Source organism: Photinus pyralis, unplaced genomic scaffold (genome assembly GCF_008802855.1).
Source record: "Photinus pyralis isolate 1611_PpyrPB1 unplaced genomic scaffold, Ppyr1.3 Ppyr1.4_LG5, whole genome shotgun sequence".
Taxonomy (NCBI): Eukaryota; Metazoa; Arthropoda; class Insecta; order Coleoptera; family Lampyridae; genus Photinus; species Photinus pyralis.
Genome location: NW_022170596.1, coordinates 18,256,302 through 18,268,603, shown reverse-complemented (window position 1 = coordinate 18,268,603; position 12,302 = coordinate 18,256,302). Strand labels below are relative to the sequence as shown.

General features: G+C 36.9%; 1 protein-coding gene across 1 annotated transcript; it reads right to left on the bottom strand.

Annotated features, from left to right (window-relative positions):
• Positions 1-1,203: 1,203 nt before the first annotated feature.
• On the bottom strand, positions 1,204-12,010 carry LOC116171560 (sodium/potassium/calcium exchanger 3-like). The gene is made up of 8 exons (XM_031488473.1): positions 11,789-12,010; positions 6,409-6,627; positions 6,165-6,352; positions 2,712-2,859; positions 2,456-2,656; positions 2,195-2,404; positions 1,826-2,144; positions 1,204-1,773 (listed from the first exon to the last, which is right to left on the bottom strand). Exons 1-8 carry the CDS (start codon positions 11,922-11,924, stop codon positions 1,656-1,658), a joined length of 1,539 nt encoding a protein of 512 aa, XP_031344333.1. The 5' UTR covers positions 11,925-12,010; the 3' UTR covers positions 1,204-1,655.
• Between the last annotated feature and the right edge of the window lie 292 nt (positions 12,011-12,302).

Sequence of the window (12,302 nt, the reverse complement as noted above, 5' to 3'; positions counted from 1 at the left end):
ATCTATGCCCATATTGCATTTCATGCAATTCAGTTCATAACTAACGGAGATGTAAAAGCGATCGAACATTTCTAAACAAAGTTATCGTTCACACGGACAAATAGATGGACAGACAGACAAAGGAACAGACGGAGAGACCAACCGGCAGGCGACAGATAGCAATGCAAAATTATAAACGATCTCTAGGATCGTTAATAAATGGCAAAAGTGTAAAATTATGGAACATGTAAAAAACGGTTTTTTGTTTTTTTTACAATAACTTTTTTTGTAAGCGGTAAAGAAAAAATTCCTTCCTTGGTACAAGACTCGACACCATAACGAACCAAATAGCGAAAAAAGTAGAACAATAGCTCTTAAGATAAAAAAACTAGTAGCGTCGCAAAGTTAGCGGACGGACGGACGGACGGACGGACGGACGGACAAAGTGGCCACAATAGCGCATTTTTTTTTATTTTTGTGGAAATGCGCTAAAAATAGATATGGAAGCGTTAACATTTGGTGATCAATGAAAGCTTGCCGACAATCATCTCTAAATGAAATGTTAGCAATAATCCTAACGGCTTTTCTTTGTAATTGTAAATATTTCAATGCCATTTGGCTATTCTGTCAAATGTTTGTGTGGGTTAAAGGTAAATGAAAAGAGTTCATTTTCAAAACTTTAATTAAGGAATATAAACCTAATATCTTGTATAATGTCTTTCATTGTCTCTATGCTACCTCCAATAAAAGAACTGGTACACGATGATCACTAAAATGGTACCTAACTTAAAGTAGGTCCTACAAGACACAGCGTAAGTCTAGGGTACTAACACAATCATCTAGCTAGAAGGTCTGCGTCTAGGAGAACCTGAGTGGTGGAAGTGGAATAATCAGTTTATTTGCCCCCCAATGGCTCAGGATAGTACCTACCTAAGATAGGAACCGATGTTAATCAATCTCATGTCGCAGAACCATTGACTTTGTAATGTTCTTATTGCTACAATTCAAGTAAACTCCGTGAACCCATAACTTCGCGGCTGATACTTAGTTTGCCTTATATTCGCCAGAAAAGAACTTCGCCTAATCAAAATGTTACTGATACGAAACTGCGCCCTGCGAATACTTCGACTGACCTTTGGTTGCGTTTCTTAAAACCTTGATTATTAAAAGCATTTTAGACAATATACCCACGTTTTTGTTATCTTACATTTTATTTCTGTATAATCAGTCAAGACCTTCCTGTAAACCATTCATCAGGAGACCCACAAACCACCCCAAAACACCACAGTACACAGACAGTTTCCTAACAAACGTCTCGCATTGTACAGTTCGATAGATCTCCCTTTTTCTCTGTCGATTTTGTCATTGGGTTAGTTTCCGCATGTCCAACCAGATTTATTTACCTTTATTACGGCATTCTGTTAGAGCTTTACTTTTATGTCTGTCACTGTTTACTGCCAAAAAAGTTACAACTGCGGTCAATTGAACGGTAAAAAAAATTACTAAATATTATATTATTTTCAATCTTAATGAGACAAACGAACAGACACAAACACACACTTAGATAATAATGTTAGATAGTAAATAATACACGAACCACAAACAAACTAAGGTTACTACAACAAAATACAGTTCAATTCGTAACACTGCAAGAAAAATCTTGCAACCTATTAATATTACCGATTGCATGTCGGTAAGTTAACTGGGAAGAACACATTAAGTTCCACCAGAGATGCAAACACCAAGAAACAGATGTACATCGATAGACAAGTTAGTCCAATCTTCCAGTCCAACCTTAAAAGAAAATAATAAAGCGTCTCCTGCACCAGCGACTAATGGTACTTACTTGAAACGATTGAGCAAGAAGCTGAGGTATAAAAGAATGAGTGTTGAAAGCAATGAGACCGCACTATACGTAATGCCAGATGAGTTGATAGTAATACTGTTGTCCTCCTCACTTTTCGGATAGAAGGCAGTTTTGATTAGCCACGGAAGGCCCAAGCAGAACAGAATGTCGAAAGTATTTGAGCCTATCGAGCTACTCAGTCCCATCGCGCCGTGACCAAGTTTCGTTACGATTACACTGGAAACGGCTTCGGGTACGCTAGTTCCCGCCGCCAAAAACGTCAATCCCATTACCGAGTCGGGAATGTTGATTGTGTCTCCTATGATTTGTGTTTTAAAAAAGAAGGAGAACATCATTAAACACCATTACCTATGGTGGTAATTAACCACGCGACGGCGTAAGAGGTGAGGCCGATGTATACGACGCACATTCCAAAGGTGACAAGGTACAGCTTGGAATGCTTGCGACAATCCGGTATTGTGATGGAAAGTACAAAGCAAATGGGCCATGTCAATAGAAACCATAGTTGTTTGGCGAAGGGGTCACCTCTGGGCCAGCTCCAAACGTCCATAGGTTCATCTGTGGTCAAATCAAGGTAAGCACGAGTGAATGCGAAGTGGGCACACTTACCAAGCTCCTCGCAATCTTTCAAGGTAACCTCTGATTTTAGCATTATGCCTTCTTCGGCAATATGCCCACAGTTTCCGTTCTTTTCGATTTTGCCCAGTAGAGGATGAGTCTCGCTCATTACTGCCGTATAGTTACGCTTTCGTTTGCATCTCCGCGCCAGTCGATTAAACGTGTTACTGAGTGCTTTGTTAAAACAAATGGCTGAAACGAAATGCTGTCACTAAGCGTTTCAGCTGAAAGTTTTGGGCGCACTTACAGATAATGTAGAACACGTAGGCTCCGACCAGCAGCGCCGCTTCGTGCATCTCTACCTTTCCATCTTGAAGGATACCAATGAGCATTATTACCGAAATTCCGTACATTAAACTGTCACGAGTTAAAGGCCACCAGTCCAGCTGTAAAACCTGAAAATGATACAGTTATTAGCACACTTTATTCTTATGTTTTCATGTTTAAATATCTGTGGAAGTGGTGTACATGATTGAGGGGAAAGTCAAGGAACGCCTGAAAATATTGAGACAGATAATTTATGGGAGAATCTGTTCTGAGAACTCATCGGCAATCGCTTACTGAGAAAAAAGTAAAGAAGATCAAGTGCCTTAGATCCGAAATAAAAAAGTGCTTGTTTTCATCACATATCGAGAGTGAAGATCAAACCAAGTGATTAGCAAAGACCAGGCTAAGGGATTCGTTTCAGAAATTTCATGCAAAGCGAAGAACTGCCTTTATATAAAGAGGAAAAATGTCTGAAGAAAGCGCGGAATTGTAACTAAGGAAGAATTGATAACTATACCAGATAATTCGGCTCTTTCACCACTACATTAAAATTCATGACGACACAGACACTACCTCATAGTAAAGAGATTGCTAGAACTGCTAATTTAGATTAAACTCTTGTTGACGCTATATATTGATTACCTTAGTTGAAGCCTATGAGGTTCCTTGTCGCACAATTTTGTTTTCATTCATTGTTTAAAAAAAAGTTATAGTCGCCTATACCAAGTCGCCAGAAGCTTAAACTGTAAAGGATCACACTTAATTTCTGATGGTGGCTGGTGTCTTGGTTCGAACTGGAATGGAGCATCAAATCATAATTAATAAAGGAGCATATTATAAAAGGCATACTGACTAAAAATGACGTAAAGGGGCGAATTTTCGTCAGTATCAATAAACAATACAGTGACTTTGGTCAACTAGTTACAATAAATAAGGGTGGGTTTCATTCCATCAGAAAGATTAAGGAAAGAACAGTCTTTTTTGCTACTATTGGCTAAGTCGGAGATGAAAATTACACAGCAGATGTGGAAAGGTCCTCGAAGTAATGGACCCATTAAATCGGTTATACTACTTATACGTGGTGGTTACGAAATATAGAAAAACATAAATTGGTTAATAACAAATTCCTCTTGTCTATCAGTAAGTGGTAGTCACAAGTAGGTAAGTATATAAACCTTAAAACACGTATTGTTTGTTCTTAGATATCGGGAAAGTTCCATGACAAATACGGAATACCTGCGTATTTCACCGTGTCCACGACTACTGTGTAGTGAACACGGACAAGGACACAACATGTTACGATTCCATTCGAGTTTGCACCTACATTTTACAACCTTTAATCTTTGTAAATCACTTGGCGGTAATTTGGCGTAAAGTGAATATCTAATTGTTGTATTTGGTTTGATTTATCTGGCAATACGGGAAAACCGCAAGCACTTGTAGTTGTAGGAAAACTTCATAATTCACCTAGGCCTTTGAATAATCATTATGCTCGTTTGTACTGTCATAACCATGGCACTGGATGTCATGGAAATTAAAATATGGCTAATTTCAAACAAATCCATAATTTTAGTTAGAGTAGTAAAACAACTGAAATCTTAACCAACTGTGAGATACACCTACAAGAAGGCAAACTTCTTTTAGTGGTATTAATCCGCTACTAACATTTTCTCATCAAAAATGAACTCTCCCACCAAGATGAAACTGAGTTTCTTTTATTGGCGAAATAGTTTCTTCATTAAACTTACAAAAAAACCATCAACATCAAGGATGTGAGGGTTCAAAGAGACACAGAACGTAGAACGGATCATAGATAGCGAAGATGGAACTGTCATGGAAGAAAAGTTGAGAAGGAAAAGAATAAGAAGGGAGAGACAGAACAAGCTATGATTGAAATATAAATGGAAGATATAAAAAGGCAGTCAAAACAATCAATAATGGTAAAAAGACAGGATTGGGCAATATTAATAAAACACGATACAAACAAAATGTTTCGAATAATGCAGAGAATTTTCCAAGAAGTTGCAAATGGACTAGAAATGCCCATGGAATGGACGCAATCATACATAACATCAAATTATAAGAAAGGAGACCGAAAAAAATGTGAAGACTGTATAGGTATAAGTGTCATAGCAATAATGGGAAGAATATATGGGAAAATAATACGGAATAAGATAGAAACCCAAATACAAGGGAAAATAAGTAGGGTTTACAACAGCAGAAAGCTCAACGATTGATCATATTTACACAATACAGCAATTATTACTGACAAATACTGACCAACGCAGTAAAAAAAAAAATGTATAAAAACAACGGAACAGGCAGTAAAAATCGGTAGATAAATTACGAAGAAATTGAAGGGACTGCTACAGGGATGCTCCACGTCCTCCACACCATATAAAATATTATTATAGGACACACGCTAGGCAAGTGGAAAAGGAAATGTGAAGGGATGGGAGTATACTCGTTAAAGATGACCATATCTATACAGTTAGCTTTGCAGACGACCAAGTGGTAATACCGCAAGATGAGGAAGATCTGAGTTGCATATATTTATTTATTGTCCCTCTCTTGTTCTGGGACCTCCTCCGCCTATTGCATTTTAGGGGTGCTCCTGCAGAAGGTCTTAAGTTGTATTTACCTTAGGAATCAGGAAAACTGCAGGAAAACCTAATTCGGAGTAGCCGGCCGAATGCTCGAAACTGATCTAAGGAAATTCCCATCTCTGCCCCAGATGCAAACATTCTTACCTCAGCCCAGGTTCGAACACCGGGCCTCCCGGCTATGTAGCCCAACGCTGTACGACTGAGTTACACAGTCGGTATGGTGCGAGAACTGAAAGAAGCACGAAAGTGGGATTAGAAACATACATGGATAAGAAAGATGACGGAATGGAGTCCTATGGGAAGACGAAGGCGAGGAAGGCCAAGGAGACCATGGCGCAACGAAGTAGACGAAACATCGAGAGCTACAGGAGAGCGAATGGAGCAACACAGAAGAGTGGAGAGTGACAGTGACAACTGTAAAAATTCTTATTAGGTATATGTCATTGATAATAATTCATCTATTTTTCAGTGAACTGAATTAAATTAATTTTATTTGCAAAGAGCCATTCAGGAATCACTGGGAATTGAAGTCATGCCCAATTCTAAGCCCGGTTTTTTGTTCATTAGGCATAAATTGCTTTCGTGTTATTGACACTATAGATGAAGCATTTAATTAAGTAAATAACGATTACAGAGGAAACTTTTGATATGTCTTCACGTAAAATGTATATACTTTGTCGTATTCAAGCTCGTCTTTGTTACATCCAATTAATAAATAATAAACAATTAGTCCAATTAGATTATACTATAAAGATAGGTTTTTTCACTGATAACCGTAGCAGCTTTTGACTTTGTTATTTGTTTACTTGCACTCGAGGACAACTTACCATATTTGCGATGAGGCCACAACAAGCGGGGACCGCCAAAATATTGAACACAGCAGAACCGACGATTGTACCAACCCCGATGTCCCCCTGAGTTACGAACGTGCCGACCGAATTTATGAATAATTCTGGACTGGAGCCGGCAATTGCCATAAACGTAGCGCCCGCTGCATCTTCGGACAAGTGAAGACCTGAAACGAAAGGCACAAATGTCACCTTCGTTCGCCGACCTTAATGTTGTCCTTACCGTCGCATACTTTCTTAATTGCAGGTACGAAGAAGTCGTCACAGACTATAGCGAGTAGTATAAATAAATAAAATGAAATGAAGACGTGGACCAGGATCCACCCTTTTTGACGTTGCTCTCTGGTGAATCCGTCACTTGGAAATTCATCAATGGCCGGCGGTGTGCAGTTGATAGTTGTGTTTATGGCTAATAAATGGCGGCCACTTCCGTAATTTATTTCTAAATACAAACAAAAATATTATAACGATACAGTTTGTGCGTAATTTATTTGAAGGAAGCGTTTTCGTGTATTTTTTCAAAAATGGAATAAGATGATTGGATGGGCTAGTTGGCGTCCATCTTCTCAGATATAGTCAATGACAATAGCTAGAATTTGATAATGGACTCAATTGTATCTAGAAATCCAATTATGATACCTTCAACCTTTGTATCGAATTTGAGTTCGAATCAACGTGAGAATTATCATGGCAATTGTCTAAAATTCGAACTTTGAACCGCGAGTTCAGTAAACCATTTCCGATAGTGATTAATTTATGACTAGGAATACCGTCGTAATATGTAACTTACAGTAAGTAGGTAGTGACTGAAAAAGCTGCAGTGTGGGAAGTTACGCCATACAACTATGAGTAAGAGTAGAACGTCAGGTTGTACTATCCTGGGATATCTGTACTATCCGCGCGACTCTCAATACGTAATGAAAATGTATAACTGAAGACGTGAAGGTATTCTCTAAGGAATCTGAGGTTAGCAGGTTAATAACACTATACATATGTGGCCATCATTTTGATTATTTCAAATATGCCTTGTAGTTAAAGAGTTGCTAGGTAGAGATTGACGTGATGATGATATGGTACAACGCAAGCTCTCTCTACACGGTTTTAATTATTGCGCAATGCCGGTATCTAACCCATTAATCACTGTGTTTGGAGTACAAGCGCCTATCTCTAAATGCGCCTACGCTGTTTGTATGCCTATCTGTAATTAATGATTCCACAGCATACCAAGAATTGATAGATCCTTTAGATACCCAAAATATGCGCATTGAAGGTTCCTAGGACCGTGGAAAGGCAAATCTAAACCATACAAATGAACACCTACTTAAATGTGCGTATGTCCCAATGGATACTATGTACCCTTCCTACACATAGAAGTTATGAGTACTGAGTAGGTACCCATCCCCGGATAGTTGTGTTAGTACCAAATTCAGAAAACATGAAATATTAATAGTCGACGAAAAGGCTACAAATGAAATCCTAGGTATCCTAGGTAACAATCTTGCTTGATACGCTGGGAAAAAGTACAACTTTTCAATGTGGAACAATCATGCCACCAGTGGAATTTGCACTAGGTAATCTGACGTGACGTACGCTTTCGACTAAAACTCAAAAGCAAAAGTAAAACCGAATATGCTTTGATGTGAATTAAATCTCTAACCCATACGGACCTATAGTCTCATTGCACTGTAAAATAGGATTGTAAGCGAATTTGTCTCCTCAAGGAGAGGCTACAGAGAGTGTCCAACGATGGTCTAGTCACTATCCGATTGTTATATGGGAAACGGATGATACATACGTCATTCAATGAATACGTTTCATCTAAAATATATTCAGTCATATATTCATATGACTTACGGTTTGACTGGAAGTATGTACTGTGGAGTAAACGGCAGAGCATAAGAAATTTTAAATCAGTCAATAGGTACTACTCAAAATTTGGAAATTTGATACTTATTTTATTGCAACCCCTGAATTAAACAGAACCACATAACGGGCGATCAAAAATGAGTTGCTGCCGAGTCGCCTTTGGAAGTTCAAGTTCAATACGATTTCCCATATGTAAACAAACACTCCAAAGGTGACTCGACAGCAACTCATTTTTGATCGCATAGTACAAAAGGAATTATACTCATTTGAACCTTTTTTGAATAATATCCCTGGTGTGTTTATATTTTTGAAGGTTAAAGTATATAGGGCGTTGAATGAAGTTAGGTCCGATAACTTCTTTACCTGACCCCGTAACTTATTTTGAAATCAGAAGATTAATCACCATTTTAAAGGTTAAACCTTTATATGAACATTTTTCTGTATCTCTTTTAACTAAGAATATTATAGCGTCATTCTGAAGTAAGTGCACAATTTTATGGTTCTCCCTCGTACCTCTTAAGCGAGTGAATATTTTCAAATTTTCATTTTACAATCTTAAGTTTGACCCAAATAGAGCACACGACGCCTATATTTTTTTTAGTACTAAAACTATAAAAGTGTGGAAAATGGAACACCCTGTACATTTCTTAACCCATTACCTAGATTAGTGTACCAATTCAATATCATTTTTTTTCCTTTGTAGACATTATAGCATTCTTAAAACACTCATCCGTATGAATTTCCTATACAGGGTGATTCAAAATTAAGACCAAAGATTTTTAGGGTGTATTTACCAGCCAAAAACAAAGAATTTTCATATAATCATATGTCCTAACTTGCATCGTTTTCTAGATACGGGGTACGTGTAAACTTTTTTTGAAAAAAATCGGTTTTTTAACAATTATTCAAAAACCGTTCAGCCGATTTAAATAAAAATTTGGTAGATTTATTTGTCATCCTAAGATCCTTCCTTTGGTGGGAATAAAATAAATAAAAACTGACTTTTGAAAAAACTTTTACACCTTGTATCTAGAAAACGCAGCAAGTTAGAACATATGATTATATGACAGGTATATCTTATTTTTGACTAGTAAATACGCCCTTAAAATCCCTACACTCGATTTTGAATCACCCTGTATATATGCGGTAGCAAGTTGAGGGTGCGGAAATTTTTCCTGTACCAAAAAAACCAAATGCGAGGTATAAGTTTGAATAAGCATACGTTTACCCTCCTCTCCAAATCCTGAATCAATAATGCAATTACCAACAATGAATGGAAATTGCCAAAAGAAATGCAAAGCCTGATAAAAGAAACAGATCCATGGCGTTTCTTAATCTGTTATAGGTAGAAGTAGCCCAGCCGCATCAGTTTTGAACAGACATAAGCAATCTCGGATAATGTCTCTTGATCCAGAATTTATCACGAATACGAATTTTGTAGGTGCGATTCTTCGGGGGCGAATTTACCGGAGCAAATTTTCCAGAATGAAAAGGTAACAATAAAAATGAGTGGAGAGGATGAATATATAGAGAGATGGGTGGACGGAGATATTTTAAAAGGGCAATTGCCATAAGGTATCTTTTGTTAAAATTTTAAATCAACAGCAAGCACGCTTCAGTAAAACAATGGAGGACGAAGAGACTTCGTTGGTTTTCCTAACAATCCGTCCACTTTCGTTGGTTCCATTTTGTATAGTGCTGCGGAAACAGATTAGATAAGAATGAAGTCTTGTGATTAGTGAAAAGGGGACGTTGGTCGCGAAAGTTGAGGTGGTTCCGTTCTGGCTTAGCAGCCACAGCTTAAGCGGAGAGTCTAGCATCAATCGCCTTAGTTGGAGTAATTTTCATTCTGGAAGAACCTAAGAATTTGTTTAAGAAAGTTAATCGCAAGCGCGTAGTTACAACCTCAAGGAAGGCAGGGGTTGTTTGTATTCGTAACCTAGCAACTTGAGCGACGACAAATTAATTTCGTTTTACAATTACTCAACCTAAAAATAGCAAAAGTTAAATTCGCACGAAATAAAATATTCTACGCATGCATTACGTGATCTAAGCCGCACCGAAGATCACTTTTATCTCTGAAGTAATTGATCCATTATCAACAAAGATATTACGACCGCGTGTGAGTTTTCAATCACCCAACAACGTTTCGATTTATGGTATATTTTAATCAAACTTAACTGGGAATAGTTAACCTTGAATTAGTTAGATCATTTCTTGTTTATAATTTTAGAGTTCACATGAACCTTCTCTCAGTTAAGTGTACAAATGAATTAGAGCCTTAGAAGTAAGATTAATTTTTCAACATAGTTATGCCACGATTATTAGAAAACGAGTGTCAGTTTAACTGTAAAAGTGATAGCTAAGATTTTGCCATTTTTATTAAGTGACCCTAAATTTAGGGAAAAGGTGATTACTATCTTGGTGTGTGGAGTAACTCAAATAACTTACAATTTTGGGTTAAATATACTCAACTATTTTTTATACTTGAGTTTTATTATCGACAAGATCGTTTAGTGATTTTCTTTGTTAAAGGAAATCCAATAGTTACTTATTTCAGTCAATTATCATCTTACATGTTTAGCTTTTTTTAAACTTTTTTCTTGAGTATTTGACTTAGATAATTTAAAAAGTATGTCGAGCTTCCAGCGTTTCCGTAATTTATGAAGTTTAAGTTGTGTCACGCTTTGGTTAAAGTTCAAAAACATTATTTTCACGAATTATTTTCATCATCATTCGATTCTAACTTCTAACAAGTTCAAGACTTCCTTCCGTATAGGTAGATCTTTTATGGTCCTTAATCCTTTCCCTCCGATAATTATCGGAAAGGTTGGTTAATACAAGAAGATTATAAAATCTTGCCTCATAACTCTCTCTCCGGTCTTTGGTTGGAAAAATTTTTAATAGCGACAAACTACAATATACGAGGCAATAAATTTTTAACGAAACCTCTGCAAGAATCTCGAAAACCTGTTGGCTCATAATATATTCGTGTGGATAGACGGACGAGCAGATGGTACGATCACATAAGTACAGTTGAATTCACGAAAGGTGAGCCCTGCGTCACTGGTTTGTGACCCAATTTCCAACTATTTCAAATTGTTCCCATCTCTTTCTCACTCATATGTTGAAGTTGAAGTTAAAAGAGAGGGATCATCTCTTTTTTACGAATGTTATATGCCAAATCGAGTGTGTATGTACCAAGATGGCCGCATTACATAAAGGTTATTTTTTGTTTCGCATAAATCTCGACCACCACAACACAAAGTTTATCATCTTATGGTGTTGTGAAATGTGTTTTGTAGACAGTAAGTAAATTTGAGCAAATTACATAAACGTTATCAAAATTATGAGTCAAGTATGTTTATAAATAGTAAAAAGTATTAATAACAAGTTATTCCAACCCAGTTTCTTCAATTACATTGGTACCTACTTGGGTACGGATTTGAATAAAATGCAGTGTTCTTGATTGGTATAATCTTAAGTGACGCATTTCAGTACCTATATAGCCATCTTGAAATGACGTGAACTGTGATTTTGCTATGTTCATCAGCTATTTACTACCACACTTACTACAAGTTAACATTATTTCACAAATGGTAGATACCTATCATGTCTATCATGACGCGCAATGATTAAATAGGTAACTGCCATTTCATATACTTTCAATGTCTGCCAATAGGCGATGTCCTCATGATGAAATAACAAAGACGTAGTTTATTTTTTCTTTGTCTTACCTAAATTAACGTCATCTTCATCACTACTTTTAAATTTATTAGAAACACTACCTATCACCATATACGTAAAAACAACAACGAGTAAAATTGAAATTCTTATAATTAAAGCTAATTTTCTGCTTCGAGTCCTACCCATTTTTCAAATTTATTTATGCGCACTTCACCCACACAAATATTGCTTGATCAATTACGAAGTGAACAATGTGAAAGAGCGCACTGAATCCGATACATTTATAAACTTTATTTAAGAAATAATAAATATTCTTATCAGTTACAAGTAGTCTCAAGAGTGCTTTATCAGAATGGAAAATTGTATCTGGGAACTACAAATAAAGCTACTGCAATGGATCCCCAAATCAAAGTATTGGTCCACTGTATAAGATACCTATACCTACACGATTATGGCATCTTACATTTGGAAATAATTTAGGATGGTTACAAAAGGTGAATGATACTTTGACGAACTTTATACGTCACAAAAGTGAGTGGTGGCTACCTTGATAAAATGGAGGCT